Source organism: Macrotis lagotis, chromosome 3 (assembly GCF_037893015.1).
Source record: "Macrotis lagotis isolate mMagLag1 chromosome 3, bilby.v1.9.chrom.fasta, whole genome shotgun sequence".
Classification (NCBI taxonomy): domain Eukaryota; kingdom Metazoa; phylum Chordata; class Mammalia; order Peramelemorphia; family Peramelidae; genus Macrotis; species Macrotis lagotis.
The window spans coordinates 234,426,043-234,450,072 of NC_133660.1; the positions used below are offsets into that span (position 1 = coordinate 234,426,043).

The following is a 24,030-nucleotide window of genomic DNA, read 5'->3' on the forward strand; positions in this document are numbered from 1 at the left end:
CCCTCCAGAACGAGGGCCTGGAAGACAGAACCCATATGGATCAGAGCCCATGGGTTTGGATGACACAGAGATTAACCTGGCCTGGAAACAGGTTGAAATGAACACCATGATGAAAAAGACCTGAATCTATTGCCAGGATGTGACCGATAGGGCCATATCATTTGGACAGTCCTCGGAATGTCCCCAGACTGGGCACTGTTGATGCCAAAATCTTCTCAAGAACTCTTCAGGAAGATGTATTGTCCTCACTTAAATCATAACCCATAGAGCTATTGGAAAAGAAAGGAAGCAATCATTTCCAATATGGACTTTAATCCCATAAATTTTAAAAATATGCTAGCATCAGAGAAGTAAGCAAGGCAAAGGGAGACTCCAGATTCCTGTGTTGAACGGGGCAGAACTCCATCAAAGGAGAAAGAAAAGTAAGACTAGGGAGGAGAGGGGGATCCCGGGGGTTAGGAAGAACCCTCCCACCTTGACCCTTTGTGGCAGCCAACTGTTGTTTCATTGATGTATCAAGAAACCACAGCCCTCATCAAATACCGTAGACAGAGCATTTTAGGAAAAGCAGGCATATTCACATCAGAAAATGTGGGATGTCCAGTTTGTGTGTTGTTAGCCACCCACAAGGGCTGAAGTTTCAACCCACAGACTCTGGATCACAAAAAGGTTTGTAGCCACACACACACACACACACACAGAGCAGAGGGAAAGACCAGGACCCTGCAAAGACCTAGAGACTTTTTATCCATCCCCTGCTGCACATTGCACCAAGGCTGGTTAAAAGATTTACTGTTCTAGGAATAACAGGGAGCCTACATCCTAAAGGACCTAGGCTGTTGGCTAGAGATCTTTCATAAAATGGTATTCTAAGTTTTTTTTTTAATAAGGGGGAATGATTTGCTGATCTGTTCCCTACCCTAGGGAGGTCATCATGAAGAGAGTAGATGAGAGGAATAAGGCATCATTTTGCTCAGTCGGCTCTCAGCCCTGGGGTTGCTATGAACTCATCCTGTGTCCTGAGTTTAAGCCATTTCTCTCTGATTCTTGAGTTTTCTTATCTTATTTATACCTCATTAGGGAGGGGTTGGGCCCCCAAAGGTAAATATCCTGGCATAAAATATTACTGGATTGGCATGGATGGTGGTGAAGAAAGGCAGAGTATTGATGCTTTTCTATTTTAATGACAATGCCCCCCCATGACCTTCTTTTATATTGTTTGAATTCCTAAGCCCAAATATTTATAGCAACTCTTTTTGCAGTAACCAAGGACTGAAAACTAAAGGAAAATTGTAAACCAATTTCGACATATGAATGAAATGAAATACTATTGTTCCATAACAAATGGGGCAGTTGGAAGGTTCGTAGGAACTGATGCAAAGTGAAGTGAGAAGAACTAGGAGAACAAGGCTTACAACTCTGAAAATTTTCAGAGCTCTGACCAATGCACTGACCAACCGTGATTACAGGGGGACATTCCAGGGATGACTGTCTCCTGACAGAAAGGGAATGAACTCAGGGGTAGAATGAGGTAGAGAGGTAGAACAAGGTATATATTGTGAGCTTTGGCTGCTGTGGAGAATTTGTTTTAAATGGGAGGTGGGTGCCAAGGTGGAACGGAGAAAAAAAATAAATGTTTGCTGAAATGAGAGGAGGAAAAAGGAATTCCTGGCCCATCTTGAGTGGTTCATTTTCAAGTGATGGATAGCAAGTGATTATTCCACCTTTATTCTCCTGAGCAGGAAGATGAGGCGCCACCGCGACCCCCCCTTCCTGAGCAATACAGCCCCGAAGACCCACCTCCAGCCGTGCCTCCTCTTCCTCGGGAAGCCACCATCATCCGCCACACCTCCGTGAGGGGCCTCAAGCGGCAGTCTGACGAGAGAAAGAGAGACCGGGAGCTGGGGCAGTGTGTGAATGGGGATTCCAAGGTGAGAGTCGGATAGGAGATGGACCCGGGCCACTCACAATAGAATCTGGGAGCCAAGAAGAGACAGACAACAGAAGCTCTGGGGGATGAATTGGAGGGTTATGGGTCTTGTTACATTTGTTAAGATCTTTATATTAACCCTGAGCTTAGGAATGAGCAGCTTTGCATCTGTTTTCTATAGGTTGAGCTCCGTTCATATATGAGTGAGCCAGAACTGGCATCCCTCAGTGGTGACATGAACCAGCCTTCCCTTGGATTTGTGGGCCCAGATAGTGGCTACCAGACCCTCCCTGGGAGAGGTAATGTGACCCCGAGTTATTGGTGGGGAGGAGAGCTAATTTTCATCCTTCTAATAATGATGATGATGATGATGATGATAATTAACATTGCATAGAAATATAATTTACAAATATTATCTAATTGGATCTTCATAGCTACCCTGTGAGGCAGATTCTATTATGCTATCCATTTTTTAGATGAGCAGGCTAAGACTTGAGACTTGTCCAGAATCCATAGGTATTAAGTATGTGAGACAGAATTTGAACTCATGTCTTCTAGACCCCAAGCTCAGCACTTTGTATGTATACTATCCCATGTAGCTACCTCCTTTTGTTAAATATTTAATACCCTTTTTTGGACTGGGCAAAAACCTTTTTTGGGTTTGGGGAAAGGTAGGGGTGTGTATATATGTATTTGTGTGATATTTGGGATCAGCACCTGGACCTCTCCACTGCAGGCTCAAGTTTTGTCTGGGTAGTGAAGGTAGCTATCTTCTACGTCTAAGACATCAACTTTCTTGGGACTTGAAAGCATAGCAATAGAATGTAGCTGAGGGGTTCAGAAATTCTTCTTCTAACTCCAGGTCCCAGTCTAGGATCTTTGGCCTTAGAGTTACCCCCCCACCCCCCACCTCTATGACATATTCATTGAATTCCCCTGAGAATGGAACTTGATAAAAGCCATAGAGTGGGGTTCAAGCCAGGAGTTGAGAGAGAAGCTTTCTCCTTCATCAATGTGAAACCCAAGAAAGGTCCCCCCCATCATGGGAAAAGCTGATTTGGCAGCAAGTATCCTAGGGGCTGCCTCCCAGTCTAGTCCATTAAGGAATTTCCTAGCTACTCACATACACACCTGGAGTATTTGCTTTGGAGATAGATGTCCTGGTTTAAAGTCTTTGCTCTACTATTAGCTACCTGTGTGATATTCAAAAGTCTCCTAAGCTTTCTGAGTCACAGTTTCTGTCACTTAGCTAAAAAAGAAATAGACTTACTTATTAATTTCCTTTTCTCTAGAATGAGAGAACTATCCAAGGATGAATATTTAAATACATGTAGATTTGGATATAGTAGACACTTCTCTCAAAAATGAGAGAACTAGAGGAGACCTTGGTGGTTATCTATATCTATATCTATCTATCTATTGATAGATGAGTATTTAAATATATGAATATTTAAACATAGTAGACACCTGGATGCTTATTTATTTATTTCTCTTTAAAATGAGAGAACTGGAGGGAACCTTAGTGGCCTTCTATATCTATCTATCTATCTATCTATCCATCCATCCATCCATCCATCTATCTATCTATCTCTTTCTGTCTATAAAGACATATTTTCCAATTACATGAAATTTTTTATCAATCATTTAAAAAATGTTTTAGTTCCAAATTCTCTCTCCTCCCTCCTTGAGAAGGCAAGTGATTTGATATCAATTATACGTATGAAATCATACAAAATAGTCAGGGTGCTGTGAACTGTGACCAGAGAGGCTGGGTGGATCCCATTGGTCAGGCATCTCAAATGTACTGATTCTGCATCTTTTCCTGAAGAAGTAAACTGAGTCCCAAAGAGAAGAAAAGTGACTTGCTCAAAGACACATAACTCCTTAGGGGCATCCCTAACATGAAAAACCAGGGATTTTCATCACCCATCAGCTTCTCTTCCCACTGAGTCATAGTATTTCTTCTTGAGGATATTTATTTATTTGGGGCTGCCTGTCCTTTCCTTTTGACCCCCCTTCCATGTGGAGAAGGGTAAGCCGCTGACCACACCGGACTGTATAGGTTTTGCAGGTTATTCCTGGACACTTGCAGGACTCTTAAATGAGAGGAAGAAGGGCAGAGGGAGAATCCTTGGCTGGAGCTCCATCAGCTTCTCCTGCTCCAGGGCAGATCTGGACTGGGCTTTAGGAAAAGTGGATGGGTGGGCACGTTGTCTGTGTACAATTCCTCTTTTCCAGGGCATCCAAGCCCATTTCTTTTTCTCCTTCTCCTTCCATCATAAAGGTTTTTCCGGCTCCACCTCCAGGCTCCAGCAATCCTCTTCCATTCCTTCCTACGTGACCCTCAGGAGAGGATTAAATGCAGATGGCTCAAAGGTAACCTCAGCTGGATGACCCAGAGTGGTCAGAAACTTGCTTGTGGCCCTATCAGGGCTTTCACTTTCCTTGTCCTGTGCTCTAATCATATTTCTTTTGGGGGAACCATCATCCAAACCCTCTCTTGGTTATCTAAGATAGGGTCCTCCTTGGAGGCAGGGAAAACCTTCTTAAGATCAGAAGACTAGTTGGTGGGCAATGATAGATATGGAGGGGAAAAAAGAACAACTATAAGACTTTTTAAAAATGAAAATTGTTTTTAAAAAACCCACAAGCTCATAGAGCTAAAGCTGGAAGGCATCTCCAAGGCAACCTAGTTTATATACCATTTTTTCATAGATGAAGAAACTGAGAAAGATAAAGAAGCCAGAGGACACAAGGTTAATAGGATCAGAATTTAAAGAGAGGTCCTCTGATTCCAAAGTCAGGGAACTTCTCACTCTCTCCTTCTGCCTTCCCAGCCCTAAAATCTCCCAAAGACTTCCTGGGAGCCAAGACTTCCCAGTTGTGGGAATTAGAGTAGAAAAGGTTCATTTGAACTTGGGTTCAGGGCATGAAATTTTCTAGATGACCTACTTGCCTGGTCCAGGATGGGGCCCAGATTGTGGCAAGTCTGCTCTATCTACATTTGATACAGGGGAACAGATTGGGACTTATGGTTAATTGTTTCAGATAACTCCTGATAGCCTTCCTCCACCAATGCTTATCTATATTTTTCTTCTGATGCCCAAAATATATTGCCCCTTCCCCAACCCCTAGTTTTTTTTTTACACAATTTAAATCCCATTTTCTGCAAGCCTTTCCTGTTCTACCTGGCTGCTCATGCCTTCTCCTTTCAGACTGCCTTTCTCTTGATCCATATCTGGTCACTGGACCCAGATGGCTCTGGAGAAGGGAGTGAGGATGGTGATTTGCACAGCCCTCCCCCATTTAAATCCAATTCACTTCCATATCATTGCAATCCCCCCTGATGTCATGGTCTTTTTCAAGAATGAATTACCGGCGGCTAGGTGGCATAGTGGATGAAGCACCAGCCTTGGAGTCAGGAGTGCCTGGGTTCAAATCCGGCCTCAGACACTTAGTAATTGCCTAGCTGTGTGGCCTTGGGCAAGCCACTTAACCCCATTTGCCTTGCAAAGACCTAAAAAAAAAAAGAATGAATTACAAATTAATGGGTTATCATTCCCATTAGAATGTAAGCATCTTGAGTGGGCAGCTAGGTAGCTGCAGTGGATAGAGCACTGGCCCTGGAGTCAGGAGTACCTGAGTTCAAATCCAGCCTCAGACGCTTAAGAATTATCTATCTGTGTGGCCTTGGGCAAGCCACTTAACCCCATTTGCCTTGTAAACACCTTAAAGAAAAAAAGGAAGTAAGCATCGAACAAATACTTTAAAAAAACCTAATTATCTTAAACCTTCCTTTAATTAGTTTCCTGAGATTTTGAGAGTTACCCAGGGTGCCACAGTGAGTGTGGGACAGAAGAATAGCTAATTCCTTCACCATCCTGCCTCTCTGTTGTCTGCAAAAGAGAGAAGCTATGTAGAAGTGCAAGTAGGCCCTTATCTGTTTATGTGACCCAACCATAATTCTTTTTCAGCCAGCAAATTCTAATTCTGTCCTTAACCTTTTTTATTATCCTCTGGATAATGTTTTTAAAACGGATAAAATAAAATGCAGAGGATTACAAAAGAAACCAAATACATTAAAAAAAAGTTACCACAATGTAGTTCCCAGATTAAGAAACACTATAAATCTAATGAATATCTCCCTGGGTTGGGATTTATGAGTTGTGTTACCTCATCATCTGCACCAATAATGGTATTTTGAGTTAGTTTAGTTCACTCATTTTCCAGTCATGTCTGACTTTTCATGACCCCATTTCTTGGCAAAGATACTGGAGTGGTTTTCCATTTCCTTCTTCAGTTGACTTCATATTCTTGATTTTTTTTTCCCATAATGTAGATGTTTCCCTGGTTGGGTACAAATGGGTCCAAACCATCCCCGAGACAGCTACTGAAATAAATTCCCTCTATCACAAGCTGAACCATGCCATGCCCTTCTCTCCCCTGCCCTTCATATCCAGGTTCCAGCTAATCTCTTCAGCCTTATTTCATATACTTCTCTTTCCCACATTCCATATTATACCCAAACTGACCTACCTATTTGTCCTTAATCTTAGCTCCCCATCATCCATGCTTATGCCTAGACTCTCCCCCCACAAGTTCAGCTCTTGTACCAATATTTAGAGAGAGACTCTCCTCATTTCCCCTAGTTCTTATGTTTGCTTCATCCTCCTCAAATAATCATACATGAGCTTGTTTTGTTGAGTTATTTTCCCCCACTAGAATGTAAGCTCCATGAGGATAGGGACTGCCTTTTAGAATTTTAACTTCTATCTCCACTGTTAATTAGTGTTTAATAAAGGCTTGCTAAAGTGGATTATAAAACCTCTGAACTGTTTTCCAGTCCTGAGATTATTCTCTGTGAAAGTGTTTTGAAGAAGCCATCTGAGTCTTTTTGGGTTTTAGGTCCAGTCACTGAGGTGGGATATTCTGTTTGTTTGATGCTTCTTTCCCAGAGACCCAAGAGTGCCTTGGAACGCCTATATTCCGGAGACCACCTGAGGGGTAAGATGAGTGCCGAAGAGCAACTGGAGAGAATGAAGCGTCACCAGAAGGCCCTTGTCCGAGAACGCAAGAGGACGCTGAGCCAAGGCGAGAAACAGAGCATGGCCTCGTCCCACACCTTCAGCCGTCCCAGCCCTGGAGACCTTGGCTCAGTATGTTACTAGGAGGACTGGGCTGGGTGTGAGAGCTGTGGTTCCTCCCCCTTCGCACTTTAAGGCAGGGTTTTCTCAACTCTGCCTCAGTGAGCTGAGGCTGGTAGTGCTAGTTAGGGTTTTCTCCTCAAAATGAGGAGCCGGGGAAAGATAGTCAAAGAATGGGATGGGGGATGTGAGAGACAGAAAGAGAGACAGAGAGATGAATGAGAAAAAGAGAGAGAGAGAGATTCTCAGTAGATAGATGTCTAGAGATGGTCTAGAATTCATTTCAAGAATCCCTTGGAGAGGCTGTCCTAGGAATTATCTACCAGCCTTTCAGAATCTTATGACTGGTCTTGTATGGTGGATGAAGAGGGATTCCAGTGATTTGTTAGAGAAGGAGCATAATAAACCATCCTTGGAAACCAAAATGTGTGTCCCAGGAGGGACTCTTTTTATGAACTATGGCTTGAGTCAGGATCTGGATGGTTCCTTCAAAAGGCAGAACAGGTTTGGGCTCAAGCATAGAATGTGTGAGTCTGTGATGCTCCCCCCGGGTTGCTGACCAGAGCTGAGCTAACAAAGGGAGTCCAAACAGCACTCTTTTAGTATTAGATATCTCTTGCGCTCTCTCTCCCCCCACCAAAAAAATTTAATTCAGTTGTCTTGTTTTGTCTTTAATAATGTGTTTTCCTAGATGTTTAGCCTGATTCTTCCTTACCTAATTCATTGCACAAGTTTTCTTGCTTTAGCATTATCGCTCATCATGTCTCTAATGCTGCCTGTTTTGTTTACAGAAGCTTTTAATTTGTGTTGGACATTTCATAACTAGCCTACTCTGTTTTGACCAGGCTTCATTGTGTTAGCAGCTCTGCCTTACTAGCTTAGCCAAACCCCCACCCCAAATGTGACTTCTCCCTCTCCATCCGTCCCGCTTAGTCTCCTCTCCTCCCCAGCCCAGTAATGCTGATTTGTGGTTCACTTGTCTCTAGTCTCTGCATTGCTGATCTCTTCCCTGCCAGGGAATGCTAGTGGAGAGCTGGGCATCACACGTTTATCTGAGTGAAATCCTTCACCCTGGAAAGTATAAATATATTCACAATCTTTGCACATTCCAGTAAGCTACGCCGAGTCTAAGTATTTTTTTTTTGTCATTCTAGTTCATCCAGTATATGCACAGTTTCTGAATGACACCTTTTGTTGTTGTGTTGACAAGAATTAATGATTGGAGTGAATATCAAAACACTCCCCCCCACCTATAGTCAAGCAACCTGTCTGTAGTTAGTTAGTGGCCAGAGAGGTCCAGGACACTGATGTGTACAGAGCTGCAGATGTGCACTGGCTCTCTCAGCCTCGGTGTGTGGGATACTGACAAATAAGATAACATTACCTTGTCTTCTCTTTTTTTTTCCTTTTTTTTGCAACCAGATGTCTCAAAATGTAGAAAGATACAGAGTGACTCTTGAGTAGCTTCTTGTGGGTTTTTTATTGTTGTTTTTTTTTGAAGAAACACATGTACAAGTCTCTATGCTGACATCAATAAAAATGTTGCTTGATAATAATGGATTGATGTGTTTCTTACTAGACCGCACCATAGAATAAAGTGACCCTTTTGTTTTTATGGAAACAATCAAGCCTGGCTTAAACACGAATAGCTGCCACTCTTCCAAGACTGGAAGAAACTGTATGTCTTCTTGGTGGATCATTAAATCATTTCTCTATCACTGGAGCTTCAACATCCAATCATTTCAAACATTCTGAATCATTCACCAGAGAGCGATGATATATAGTATGGAGAACTTGTGCATGAATGGGTTGGAATTGGCTGATTTGAGCTTCATTACTCTTGTCATTAGCATTGTTGACAGATGTTCCCAGGACTCTTTGGGTATCTGAAAAATGGATGAGCAGAGGGGAGAGGGGAAGGGCTACTGACTAATAGAGGAAAGGCATGGAGAAGCCCTATTCACAATTCACAATTACAGTCAGTGTTAACACTTTTTAGGATACAAGGAGTAAAACTGACCTTTGCTTCTCTGATATTTATGCTTTATACATTCTGAGGAGATTCACCTTCATCCAGAAAGATGATTATTAGGAAACTCACATTGGGCATAATTTTCAAGGTGCCTGTGGTTTTGCCATCGAATTAAAAGCGGCCTCGCTGATTCTAATATGGATTCATTCTAATTTCAAAGTGACTCAGCTCCAAAGCTACCTTAGGGTTCTGTAGGCTTAGCCATGGGCCTGTCTAATGAGTTGATCTTAACAGCTCTCATATAAGGAAAGAATTCCCTAATATCCCCATTGTACCAAAAGATCAGTGAAGATCTCTGTTTTTCCCTATTTCCAAGACCAATATATATTTTCAAGTCCAATCCTTTCATTGAGAAAGGAGCCCATGGACCCACATGGCCTGGTAGAAATTGTCATAGCACCAAAGATTTAGAGGAAAGAAGCACCTTAGAAGTTATTTAATTCTATTCCCTCATTTTGTAGAGGAGAACACTGAGGTCTAAAGAAAGGTGAAGGTTTACATGTATAATAAGAAGCAGAGTCAGTGTTTGAATCTATGTCCTCAGACTCCAAAGTCATCACTGTTTCTACCATATCACTCTGACAATCCACATTTGTTAGCTTCCCCAGCTGGCAATCCTCTAAGGTGCTTATTCAGAACAGCAGATTGGGAGATTTGGATCAAGTCCCTGGCTGAGGGTTTCCAGCTTGCCCTCATCCCAGCAGAGGTGAATGACTCTGAGTCGGGATCCTAGAGTGAACAGACATCCCTTGGGTCTAGCCGTGGCTCCAGTTGCATTTTATAAATGTAGTTAATCCCAGGGTTTCAGATAGGCATCAGCTATTTACTACTTAAGACGCTAAGCCTTGGGAAGCAGGCTGTTGTTGAAAGGGTCAGAGATTTTCATTTTCCTCTGGAGCTTTTCAATAATGACTCCTAGCAGCCTGGGTCCCCCAAAAGGAATGGAAGGGTTCAATTGGCAGGGGGCAGTGACCACTTTTTAACTCTTTTTGTCTGTTACCAGTGGAAGCGAGAACAGGAGTTTGATTTGCAATTACTTGAGAGAGCCATGCAAGGAGGAGAGAAAGACGAGGATGGATGGCTGAAAGTACAGGCTACTCCCATGATGGAAATGGACCTAGAACCTCAAGACTATGACATAGACATCAACAGAGAGGTAAAGTTGTTCAAACTGTCACCTCACTGATGGAAGCATCATCTTCCATGGTCTTCTCTATAGGGTCTTCTCAGACTGGGTGTAGGTCACAATAAAGTATTTCCCAGATAATCCCACAAAAAAGAACCAAGTCTGGCTCCAAATATAAACCTAGTATCTCAAAGCTGGCATAAGGACAGAAATTACTATAGAGGAGATGTCAACTCAAGATCTTTCAAAGAAATGATCTCCAGTTCAAAGCTAGAGGCATGCCTTGAATTGGGGGAACTAAGCATTTTACAAAAATTTCATTTGGTCCTCACAACAGCCTTCTTCAGAGAAACTGAGGTAGACAGAAGCTAAGTGAACTACCTATGGTTGCATGGTGTCTGAGACTGGATTTGAGCTCAAGTCTTCCTGACTCCCAGCTCAGCTCTCTATCTCCCTTTGCTATTTGTCCAAGATTATTGTACAACCATTACGGGTTAGAAGATAGATTTGAGCTCAATGATGTAAAATCACCCTGGAAAGGTGGAGAGGAAAATTAAATTATAGAGGGATTTAAAGGTGCCCTGAAGGTGATAAGAAGTCATTGAAGATTGTTCAGCCAAAGAGTGATCTGGATAAGAGGAAGAAGAAGCTGAAAAGAGAGCGACCATATAGGGGCTTCTGCAATACCTCTGGGAAAAGGGGTGAGGGCGAGAAGGTGGAGATGATGGAGATGATGAGGAGACAAGGATGATGTTGAGCCTACCCTGGGGTCACCAGAAGGATGCCTTCAGTGGAAATCGGAGCATTTGAATGAAGAGTGGGCCCAGGGGGCAAGATAATAAGTTCTCATTGGTACAAGTTCTTTTGATGCTGAACAAGGTGTTTTAATTTTTCTGAATCTGGAACTAAGCATAGTGCTTTTTATATAGAATGGGTACCTAATTAGTGTTGGTAAAGTGAATGAACAAATGAAAGAGGCAGCTCCAATATAACTTCATATGTGGCTCCACATTTCTAATCCTTTTAAAGTGAAATTATTCATCCAAAGGGGATCTTAAATGAGAATATTTAATAGTTAAACAAAATTGAATAATTATTAATCATTCAATATTATTATAGCCTTCACAGGGTTTTTTGTGAAGATCAAATAAGATATATATAGGATTTTGCAAAGTTTCAATTACTCTATAAATATGAGCTACTATCATTAGATCCTAAATGATTCGCTGTCACTTATTGACTGTTATTTAGTAATTATGAAGCAATATGCAATCATTAAATAATATTCAATATTATTAAACCCTTCAGAAAGTTATTGTGTTGATCAAATAACATGTACTTTGCAAAGTTTCAAATACTATGTAAAAATGAGTTGATACTGTGTAATAATTACATGATTCAATAACATTTACTAGCCATTAGTGTTTGTGAAATGTGTAATTATTATTAAATAACATTTTATAAAAGTTATTAAATGATATTTTATAAAAGTTATTAAATGATATATAAGAATGACCAGTATTAAATATATATAGTAAGTAGATTCCCCCCAAAAGAATTGCTACATCCTTCATCTTGAGCCAAGACCATATTGGTTGTCCCTCCTCACACATACACATACTAATACCTCACACATACACATGCCATCTTCTTCACAGGACTGTTGTGAGGAGAAAAGCCCCTACTGACTTGGTATAGAGTCAAAAGAACTTGGGTTTGAATCTCTGACATTTACTAGCTATGTGATCCTCATCGGTCACTTGGACTCTCCAATTCTCATTTTCTTCATCTGTAAAATAAAGAAAATAATAAGACCCACCTCAAAGGATCAGCAGCTGGGTGACACAATGGAGAGAGTACCAGGCCTGGAGTCAGGAAGATTTATCTTCATGAGTTAAAATCTGGCCTTCAACTCTAGTTGTGTATTCTTGGGCAAATCATTTCATCCTGTTTGCCTCAGTTTCCTCATCTATAAAATGAACTGGAGAAGGAAGTGGAAAACCACTCCAGTGCCTTTGCCAAGAAAACCCCAATTGGGGTCACCAAGAGTCAATCAGAACTCAACAAAGAAGGTTTGTTCAACAGATCAAATGAGATATCGGTCATAGAGAAAGCACTATGCAAACCGCCAACTGCGTGCGACATTATGATTATAATTATTGACCAGTTCACTGAATTACCCAACAATAGAGCAGTGTTTGGGCAGAATCATTTACATCCAGGCCCCACTGGCCCCAGGAGTTATCCGGGCCAATCCCCTGGCCATGGAGCCTTTCTTCTTGCTATTTGAGACAGCCAGGAGCTTGTTCAGTTATAGGTGCCCTTCTGGAAACAAACTCCCATATCCTGTCCTGGCAGTCTGCTGTCATTCACAAATAGTCCTGCCAGTCAGGAAGTCCTTTCTTATCTCTACCCTAAATCCCTCCAGTGGTAATGAAGTCACGCTTCCTCTCCATCTGGCCCCATTAGAAACAGAGAAGAGTTTGTTGACTCTCTCCTCCAGGAGAAAGGTAACAATTAGGAATCAAAGTCTAACTGTGTCCTTAAGCTGGATTTAATTTGGTTTTTAAAAATTTTGTTCAAACATGATCAAATTCACTCTTTGAAGATTAAGGAAAAACCTGCCCGCTAAGCCTATCCTGGATCGCTCCTCACCAGCCAACCTGAGGATGAGCCTCCCACTCTGGGGCTGTTGTCCTCAGTTGTGGCTGCCATGACTCCACCCATTGTTGGAAGGATTCTCTCCAGTTCCGGGCAACCCAGAAAATCATAATAATGTGATTTGGACCACTCTTCCAAGTCTCTTCCCAATTTAAGAAACCCCTCCCTACCTTGGCCCCTGGTTTTCTTTTCCTCAGTCTTCCTGTCAATATTTGAACCCATAGCTTAGGACTTTGAAACTACCTATCTCAACAAAAACAATTATAATGATGGGGATAACAGGTGATATTTTTACAAAGCACTTCATTAATATTACTTCATTTAATCCTCAAAAAGTTCTGGGTAAGAGAATCTGAATTCACAACCAAACCTGGCTTAACAATATTGGGCAAGTAGTTTCCCAACTCTGGACCTCAGTTTCCCTCTCTGTAAAATGAGAACTTGATGATTTCTAGGATCTCTTCAGCTCAAAATATGGTTGCATGAATATCCCCGTGAGGTGGAACTTTATAGGTGTTCTTCACTTTGTTTTACTAATGAGGAGGAGATGACTCAGAGTGGCTTAATAATTTGCTGTGGGATATGTTCTGTAGGTAATTATTATCAGAGCTAGGATTCAAACCCAAATCTCCTCTATGGCTTTTGTCTTTGCTGCTTGAAAACATTTCCAGTTCCACACCCTGGCCACACCTCAGTTTCTAATCTTCTAATCTTCTAATACATCTTCCACTGCCCATTAGCTGCCCAGATCCCCTGCTCCCATCTCTCTCCCCCTCTTTCCTTTCCCCCTCTGCTAAAATACTAGCAAACCTCAGTGTGTCTTTCCTGGAGCTTTTTTCCTGAGGGGAAAAAATATTCAGAATTCAGAAATAGTCACCAGAAAACTGGCCTTGGAGACTGGAGTTGGGTTCAAGCTCAATTTCAGACTCGTACTGGCTCTGGACAAGTCATTAAAACTCTCAGAGCTTGGGGCTGCCAGATGGTACAATGGATAGAGTGCCCTGGAGTCATGAAGACCTGAGTTAAAATCTGGCCCCAGACACTTAATAATTGCCTAGCTGTGTGACCTTGGGCAAGTCACTTAACCTTATTGCCTTAAATAAATGAAAATTAAAAATAAAACAAAATCGAGGGCAGCTAGGTGGCACAGTGGGTAGAGCACCAGCCCTGGAGTCAGGAGGACCTAGTCCAAATCTGGTCTCAGACACTTAATAATTACCTAGCTGTGTGACCTTGGGCAAGCCACTTAATCCCGTTGCCTTGCAAAAACAAAAACAAAAAAAGAAAGAAAGAAAATCAAAACTCTCAGAGCTTCTGTAAGTTCTCCAAAAGAATTCATTGTGGTATTTATTAGTAGAAGGAGTTTTCCACCCCAGGGAGTTGCCTATACGCATCAAAACACAAGTGTGGCCCTTCTACCTGCCCTGTCTCAACAGAATATATAAGGGGTCATGACTAAAGAAATGTATCAAGTGTGAGCTGAGTGACTTTAGCAATTAATACCTGAGATTAATTTTCTAGGCTAGAACCTCCCTGGACTGACTCCCTTCCTTTTCCCCCTTGTCTTTCTGTCATCCTTCTTATCATGACTCCTAGTCTTGAGATAGACAAAGGATTTGTCAGATATGACTGACCAATAAACTAATATGCATCAAGTCCTTACTACCAGATCTCAGTCACTGTGCTAATCCTGAGAGACGATGGAAGGGCAAAAGCTAGGTCCTGCTCTCTGGGACCTTACATTCTAATGAAGGAGAGACACTGGGTGTACAAAAATCCATAAATAGCAGCTATGGTGCTAGTAGATGGACAGTAACCAGAGAGGGAAAGGCAGTGGGGGACAGACGCCCGCCTTCAGAGTTTCTCGTTATTTCTCCTGTTTATCTAGCTGTCCAAGCCAGATAAGGTGTCCATCCCCGAACGCTATGTGGACTTGGAGCCCGAGGAGCCGCTCAGCCTGGAAGAGTTAGAGGCGAGGTTCCGCAAAGCTGAGAAGATCCGCAACCTCCTCACCCGCTCAAGGTCAGCTCCTCATCCTCACACTCAGCCCCAACCACATATTGATTATGTCCAGGTCAGGCAAACATGAGGGGAGCCTCAGACTGCAGACCCATCTCCACATATCCTCCCAACATTAAGAAGTGCCTTGACACTCCTCCACTGCCTTGATAGATTTGTTGAGTTGTCCCTGGGTCCTAAGAGGCTCTTCTTACAGAAGACCCACATGGGCAAATTCTCTCAAAGCAGAGTGCACCATATGGTCATCCAAAGACTACTAACTGATTTCAGAGAGGTTGACTTCTAAGGTAGGAATTATTTTGTTTAAAAAATATTTTATTTGTTTTCCAATTATATACAATAGTAGTTTCTACCTATCATTTTTTTAATTTTTTAATTTTACAATTTCCCCCCCTTCCCTCCCCAACTGAAGGCAGTCTGATAATCCTTACATTGTTTCCATGCCATACATTGATCAAAATTGAGTCATACCCAGATTCTTATGGGGAATGGTGGGGCAGCTTGGCAATTAGTTTTATATATAGACCCTAAACCAGGGCAGCCTAAGAGACACCCCCTATTTTTCATCCTCCTCCACCTGCCTCTGTTGGCATGAGCATAAAATATCTATTAAAAAAAAGAAATCTGGCTATGGAGAGAGGGGGCTTCTCTGCCGGGTAGGTGATCAGCTCCCTTTACTTCTTGGCTTCCAGCATGCACAACCTCCAACCTCCAACCACCCAGGACAGGCACCGCTCAATGGACCTGGACTCCCAGCTTCAGGAACAAGAACGCATCTTTCACATCTCCCACACCCTGGCTTCTGAAGCCTCCCAACGGAGCAAACAGGTGGCAGGTGAGCCTCACCGCTTCCCTTCCCAAGGGACCACTTATGGCCGGGCCCCTTCCTGAGTTCTGAGAACCAGCCAGGTTGGCTTCTCACATGTCGCCCCACTCATCCTGTATCTACCACCCTCTCTTGAGAACAGAGAGCCCCTGACTGGGGTGTTCTCCCCTGGGGACATGAGCTTTATACCAAGGGAGAATTCATTTCTTTACAAAAGGCAAGAAGACACTGTCCTAGGCCAGACTTATTCCCGAGAAGAAAGAAATAATCAAGTAATATATCTGCCAATCTCAAGTATTGGGTGGTGTAGGGTTGTTTTGCTGAGGGAGTTGAGAAGCACGGAAGGGGGTTGTGGTTGGGGCAGAGAGGAGGGAGGAGATGGAGCATTTTTCAACCTCTTACTGAGATTATCAGTGTGTCAACTTTGCTCTCAAAAGGAAAATTTAAAACTTTAGTTCTGTCTCTGGGTCTGTCACGGTGAACTATGGGATTTTGTGCTTATGATGGATGAACTGGAGAGACAGTGTTTTGAGACTCTCTGTTGGGGCTAAGCAGGAGGAAAGGGGTCAAGCCCAGCAGGTGGGCTACCTGCCCATCTGTCCCTTGTCTGATGTAGGCCATAACTTCTTGGCCTACTGAATGCCTGTCCATTCATAATGTTCCTGATTAGACACTTCCTTTTCTGTCCACTAAAGCTGAGTTTTTCTAGTTTTTCTACCTCCTTCTCCACAGTGGTGGCCACAACAGCACTTTTGGACTGTCCATATACAGATCAGAGCTGTTAAACATTCAGCATCATTGGGGCTGGCAGCACTCCTGAAAGTCAAGGCCAGTTTAAAATGTAGTTGGGAAATATTTAACAGAGTACATAAAAAACACAACAGAACATGCAGGATGTTAATATGTGGTTTTTCTGAGCCAATATGGCCTGGCGGCATCCTTAGATATGAGTTAGTAATATTTTTGAGTGAACACCCCTTATGTAGATGACCCCATCCTTCCCCAACACATTCATGAGAGAAAGTTGGAAATTATTCCAAAAGTAATGTTGACTTTTTCCTTGGAACAATTCCATCGTTGTGAACATTGTTCAGCTCCTTAAATACTATTTGGCCAGAAATGAGGCCTCTCTCTTCCTGAGAGATGGATTACAGAATCTAGAAGAAGGTTATTCATTCTAGGACACCTGGATCATTCAGCATTGGGCCTCTCTGCTCCCATATTGAAGCCCCACAGGTGCTGCGGTCGTCCAAGGCTCCGGCCTTCATTTCCTAGATTGTCTTCCTTAATGATTCCTGGGCTCCTTGGGATGGGTTTTTTGGGAAGCCAGTGTAGACAGCTTCCAGAGTGTTCGAGAGGATGAGAAGACCTTGCTGGACAATTGTCCCCTGGGCTTCAGGAGAGGCTAGTGAAGGGCAGAAAGGCCAGAATGTAGAATCCTAGAGTCTCAAAACTGGAAGTACTCTAAAGTCTCCTCTGTGTGAGCAGACATCCCTTCTATGAGGTTTCCACCACTATGTCAAACTCACTACCTCTCATGGCAGCCCATTAATTTGTCAGTCTTAATTGCTAAAAAACTCTCTTACATTGAGCCAAAATCTGCTTCTTTGCAATTTCAACTTGATGTTTCTTGGTCTGCCCTTTGAGGCCAAGTCAGTCCCTATTCCCCAGAACTTCCTTTCACATATCAGAAGACAGTGATCATGGACCATCCTCTTCCCTTCAAGTCTTTTCTCTCGGTCAGTGATTTTCAAAATATTCCCGGAGTGGGGGGGTCAGTGAGATCTAAACTCTTCAAAATTATACTCAGACGTTTTGGTTTCTAATATGTAAATATCAATAGATATAACCTCTGCAAACAAATGATCTTTGCAGGGAAGGGGAAAAATTTTAAGGAATATAAGATCCCAAAATCTGACAACCACTACTCTAGGCTGAACAAACATGGTTTATTCCAGGGAGCCTGGTACAGCGTAGTCCTTTTAGTCATGCTCCAGTTTTTCAATCTTCATCCCAAATTGTGGACCCAAAGTTGAACATAATATTCAAGGCATGATCTAATGATGGAAACCTCCCTACTTCTGAACCACCACCACCCCACTTCCCTTAGGGCAACATAAGGTCCCATTAGTTTTTTTATTTCATATTTTTTAATTTTATTTTTTCAAGTTACATAGTTTTCAACATTCAAGATTTTGAGTTCTATATTTTTCTCCATCCCTCCCTTCCCTCCACCCTCCCCTTGACTGCAAGTAAGCTGAAATAGCTTATGCATATACATCTGTGTTAAACATTTTCCCATATTAGCCATGTTGGGAAAGAAGAATCAGAAAAAAAGCAGAGGGATAGTTTTCATGGTGAGATTTTGGGGGGGGGGCCTTCTATACAGCTCACTCATATCAGGCTTTGGGTCCACTAAACCCCCTGATCTTTTTTCATATGGACCTCATTATTCACAATTGATTTTTCTTTTTGGAACTTAGGACTTCACATTTATTCCTATTAAATTTTATTCTATTAGATTTCTTATTATTCTTCTAGAATATTTTGTTAAGGATTTCTTTTAGTTACCCTTCCTTGGGGCAACTAGGTGGCACAGTGGATAGAGCACCGGCCTTGGAGTCAGGAGGACCTGAGTTCAAATCCGGCCTCAGACACTTAATAATTACCTAGCTGTGTGGTCTTGGGCAAGCCACTTAACCCTTGCAGGGAAAAAACCCCAAAACTAGTTCTTCTTCCTTGATTCAACATGGGTTCTTCTATGCTCAAGGAACAAGGCTTGATGTTGGGAGATGACAAAGACAAATGTGAACAAGGAGCTAACCTTCTACTGGGTCATTGGTGTCATCTGCAAATCTGACAGCCACTGCCATTAATTCCTGAATCTATCTCATGGCCACAAATGTTGACCAACCTAGGATCTGTATCATTTGAAGGGACCTTTCTCCGTCCTAGTGTGAACAAACCCCTTCCCAGCTAGGACTTTCCAGTGACCACGGCATCTGAAATCGTGCAGGTCTCAATTTGAATCCAAAGTCTTTAACAGGAGGGAATTCAGGCTGGAGAGAGATCTTTGCATAACCTAAGATCCCATTAGATGTAGTGGATGCAGAGAAATTTCTGATTCACTGAACTTTCAATCTATTAAAATCTTCCAGATTTTCAATATGAATTCCATATATCTATATAGTTGATTTTTGGGGGGAGGGTACCCAAGCCTATGACTTCACCCTCATTCCTATTAAATTTCTTTTTTATCCAATTTGGCCCCAAATCCTCAGGTTTCTCATCCCTTTACCAGTCCAGGACTACCCACACCTGATATGTTTCTCCCAACCCATGCTCCCGCACCACTGCCCCAGTCCCCTCCCAAGGCTTTACAGCCTCAGACACCTTCTGCATTAGACAGCTATTTGGTCTGGAAGCTGAGCTACAGGGCTAATTATGAGGAAGACTGGGGTGAGGAGAATTCTTATTCCCTCTCTAGCCTGTGCTTTGAATATTTGCCACTCATTTAATTTTAAAGTCCACTTGGACCAGGGCTAGCATGGACAAAGAAATGTTCCGATGTCTTTCCTGCATGTCATCCGCTACCCTTGTCCTTGGCCACCTTCAGGGCTTCCTGACCCCAGCGGGCACGGGGGTTCCCAATAGAAGGAGCCAACCTTGGAGGTGACTCCCTGCCTCACTGCCCCTTCCCACCACCCCCTTACTGCCCTGGGATTTGAGACCAGGTGGCCTTGGTGAGGTCACCCATCCTACCCTTCTGGTGCTTGCTGCCTTCCCACGCCAGTCTTTGGGGTGTCCGGTTGATTGTTGGGGACTTGTGTCGATAGCTTGTATCAATCCTATGTCTAACACGCTGCTTAATTCCTGTGTCTAGCTCAACAGTCAGCCTTGCTGTCCAAGGGCCTCCCCTCACCTTCTGTACCACAGCCCCCCTTAAGCAATGGATTTCACTACACGTTTGTCTAAGCACCTTCCAAGTAAGCACTAATGATTGCGTCTGCTTGGCGTGCCTGGCTTGGCCTCTGTGGTGCCTCTGTTCTGGATGCTTCGTTGCCCTGCAGTGTGGAGCATGGCTCTTTCTAGATGCTTCTCCTCGAAGTAGTGAACTCTCTGGAGCCAAGCTTCTCTCCTGGTGAGATGGACCATAGCTAGGAGAGAAAGCTCTAGTCTCTTTAGGCTCCTCTCCTTATTAGTTGTGTCTTTGGGTGAGTCCCTTAACCTTGCCAAGCTTTATACACACACACACACACACACACATTCTCACACACATTCATACACTTTCACACAACACATTTGCATATATTCATATACACATACTCTCACAGAACACACATATCCATACACACACTCACACACGCTCATACATTCATACACACTCAGCACATTTGCACATTCATACACACACACATGCTGACACACACATTCATACACACACACACACACACACACACACACACACACACACACACACACCCCATAAAAAAAAGACAGGGAAAAAAAATAGAGAAATGATGATCCCAGCCCTAGCAAACCCTCGGGGTTGTTGTCACAGAGATCAAATAAGTCAGTAGCAGAGAAAAACACTTTGAAAACTATGAGAAAAAACATCCTTCTATCCTCTGAGACCAACATTCGTCACAGAATCTCAGAGTTCAAAGGGAATCCAGTGACTTGTCCGGTGTTATTCATGCCTGAAAAGGAATTGCCACCGACTCAGTTCGGTGCTCTATAAATGGGAAAGGCCAGTAGGGTCTTATTGCATGATGCAATCAGATCTCTGTGGATGGTCTCTTACCACCTGGAAAACTCTATAAACTCTGAATTTGTCTCTTTCCTAATAACCCAGGTTCAATTTAATAAGCAGGTGCCGGAGGCTGCGGGTCTAACAGCAAGGTTGGATCGCTTGGAGGATGGTTCCTTGTTGTTCCCTAGGTTTAGGAGGGAAGGAAAAGTTAGATTTCTGCCTCGGCCACATGGCTGGCCAGCTAAGCTCATTTTACAGAGAAGGAAATTGAGCCTGGGGAGATGAAGTCAGTTGCCCAAAGTCACACAGATTGTTCATGGTCCATCCAAGACTATGACCCACTTTTTTTTAACTCATAGATTTATATTCTTGGAGCCAAAAAAGACATTTGAGATCATCTATCCTAATTTTCCAGATGAGCAAACTGAGGCATAGGGGGGTTAAGAGACTGACCCAAGATCACACAGATATCTAGGAGCAATGCCGTAACTTAGAATCTAGTCTCTTGATGCCTTTTCATCTTCGTCTTCCTTCATCCCTCTCCCTCTCAAGGTTTAGCTCCACTCCAGGGGCCAACGTCTTTGGAGTTGCCCAGAACTTGAGGGGAGCCGGACCAGGCGGGAGTCTGGGGGTCACAGCCGTGGATGAATGGGTCTCATCCAGCCCCCACCCCCGCTTGTGGGACCCATCATGTCACTATCACTGCTGACCCTCCTGTTGCGTGTGCATGTGCGTGTGTGTGCGTGTGCGTGCGTGTGTGTGTGTGCACATGTGGGTGCTCACGGTCACAGACCTGCTTCTCGCCCTACTCCTGCGTCCGATGGCACTGACCACTCCTGGCTCCTAACTGTATTCTGATTTACTTTGTGCCAGCTCAAGCAGTAAATGACCAGTGACCCGTATCCCGAAGAGAGGCCAGGAGAGGAGAGCCCATGGAGCCAATGCCCTTGGAGAAGATCGCGTCCTTTCCCCAAAGGAAATTCCAAGAGCCCAGGGGGAGGTGTTCTAAAGGGGGAAGGGGGGAAAGGACACTCCCACCCTCTCAATCATCCTGTGAATGAATCACTGTAGACTAGTTACACACACATACACACACACACACACACACACACACACACACACACTCTTTTATTTTAGCTCTGACTTTTATATCTGTATAAAGAGGCACTTTTAATACATGCTGTAAAATATTGACACTGTATTTTAGAAACAATATCTTTTTTAACAAATCTCAAGGGCTGAGTGGATGGAAAGGTATTTATACAGATGTAGGAGGCTTGGGGGGGGCACACACAGGTTCAGGTACACATTTGGGGGGGTGAGTTGGGGAGGGATGGAATCACCAATCATTGTTGAATGCTTGAATATCACATTATGCTTGAGGTGAACCCAGGTGAGAATTTAGCTTCTGGGAGCTGGAGCCAAAAGACCCCAAAGGATTCTCCGAGGAGGAGACTGTCTCACTGGAGACAAGGACCACAGCCCGCCTTGAATGTCCTTTATGCTGAGCAGCCAGTATTGTTAGCAGAGGCCCCAGACTCTAGTTGCCCTTGGGTCAGAGGTGTGCAGAGGCTGGATTCTGCCTGGCTGGGTAGCGATGTATGTACCTTTAGAAGGAAATGGGTCTTCTACAAGAATTTTTTTTTAATCACTTTTAAGAAATGAATAAATAACATTTGGAAATACCAAATGGAGAGAGAAGCAATTCAAACTGTATAGTAAGCAATAACTGAACCCAGGGGATACTTGACCAACCATCTTGATTTTCTCTTCAGTTGTCTTCAAATGTGAGATATGGCCTGCTGGGGTGTTAATGGGCCTTTGATGTCCTGCCAGAGACCCTATGGTTCTGGGGCCTCGACCTTCACTCTGAGGTTTGCTTCAAGAGCCTCTCCTCCTTGGGTGGTCATCTTGGGTCAATTGATGAAGGCAGGCCACTGGACTCCCAAGGAACCATATTAGTGCATTGGCGAAAGAATAAATACATTGGTTTCTACAGAAATGAAAGTCAGAGTGATACATCAGGACTTTGGGTTAAGCAGTCAACCCGGAAAGAAGAGGGAGCAGGTCACCAAGATGTTTGCAGTGTTTTGCAAAACTGTTAACGTGTTCCAGTTATGTTTTCCTGAATTGAAAAAAAAGTTGTTTTTTTAAAAAAAAATCTAGTGAGTGGAACTACAATTTGCTGATTAATATGAAAATTCCTATTGTTTTTTTGACTTTTTTCAGAAAAAATTATTCTTGAAGCTATTTAGAAGATGTAGTCTATTTTTAACTCACTCCAGTTACTGCCAGTGTCAACTTCGTAACTCTTGCCAAAATGAAATGGTTTTATTTTTGCCTTTATAAAAAATTTTGTTGGAAAAAAAGGAAATGAATATTTTGCAAGAAAAAGTTAATTTAAATAAAAGTGTAATGGTTTGCAAAAAAAAAAAAGTATGTACAGATTAAAATATTAACCAGACACGTTTCCTGGCTCTTTCTGGGAATCCTAGTAAATGGCTGTTAATGGATTTTTCCACATATTTTGAAATCTACTCTGTCAGCCTAATGTTATGTGCCTCCCATATGCTTTGACTCAGCCTTAGAGGGCACCCCTTCCTCCTAGCAATTTATTGATATTAGTTTAATAAGAAATGGGGGAGGGGTAGAAAAAACACATGTTCCCAGGGTTCAACTGGTCATTCTGCAGCTGCTAAGCCACTCTGAGAACAGGCTCTTTTTAGCTGAGCAGGAAGCAAGGAGAAGCAGGTCTCACTCCAGACCTGATCCTGGAGACCCATCAAATGGGGATGCTAAGAACACTGAAGACTGGGGTAAGATTGGAGGGCTTTTTTTTTTAACCCCAGCAAAAGAAAACAAGAATCCCATACACACACACACACACACACACACACACACACACACACACACACACACACACAAACAATATGTATTTGCTTGCATTTACCAAATGCTTCAGGAACCAAGGTATCATGAAATGTTAAAGGAGGATCAATCCCAAGTTGAACGCCAATGCTTCAAAGTGATCTTCCAACTATTTGAAGTGGGGAAATGAGATTCCAAGGAGTTTAATAAACTCAGGAGGCTACTCTCTTAGGTCTCTGAGCTAAGACTGGGGGGGAAAATGGAAGTAAGCCTGACTTCAAGTTGCTCTTGGTGAAGTCTCTCCGTATCCATGATTCGAAGCCAGTTTTAAAGAAGAAAGTCAGGAGATGACCTTGAAAAATAAGAACCACACCACAAGCCACCCTTTTCATTGCCTGTTAGTATTTCTAATGTTCTTGAGCCCTCTGCTGGCAACTCATCAGATACAACTCTAGGACATATATTTATATGTCTCTGATCTTTCTTCTTTCTTCCTTTTTTCTCTCTCTTTCCCTCTTTACTATCTCGTCTTTTCCTCTCATGCCCTTGTCTCTTTTTCCCTTCTCTCTACTATAATCTTTCTCCCTCGTTCTTTTCCTCTCCCTCTTTCCTTTTCTCTCCCCTCTGCTTCCTATTTTCTTTCTTTCTCTTCGCTTCTTTACTCTTTCCTT

The 24,030-nt window shown here is 42.9% G+C and overlaps 1 protein-coding gene across 10 annotated transcripts in view; it reads left to right on the forward strand.

The window, feature by feature from the left end:
- PLEKHA7 (pleckstrin homology domain containing A7) overlaps window positions 1-22,181 on the forward strand; it is a 240,477-nt gene extending 218,296 nt beyond the window's left edge. For 7 of the 10 annotated variants that reach the window (XM_074230191.1, XM_074230195.1, XM_074230197.1 and 4 more), the window contains 9 exons: window positions 1,743-1,931; window positions 2,112-2,229; window positions 4,215-4,306; window positions 6,886-7,086; window positions 10,110-10,262; window positions 14,782-14,915; window positions 15,605-15,747; window positions 19,622-19,724; window positions 21,365-22,181. In XM_074230191.1, the coding sequence (XP_074086292.1) occupies window positions 1,743-1,931; window positions 2,112-2,229; window positions 4,215-4,306; window positions 6,886-7,086; window positions 10,110-10,262; window positions 14,782-14,915; window positions 15,605-15,747; window positions 19,622-19,713 (1,122 nt within the window). In that variant the 3' untranslated portion in view covers window positions 19,714-19,724; window positions 21,365-22,181. The other 3 variants (XM_074230193.1, XM_074230192.1, XM_074230194.1) reach the window with 3 other exon arrangements.
- The last annotated feature ends 1,849 nt before the right edge of the window (window positions 22,182-24,030 follow it).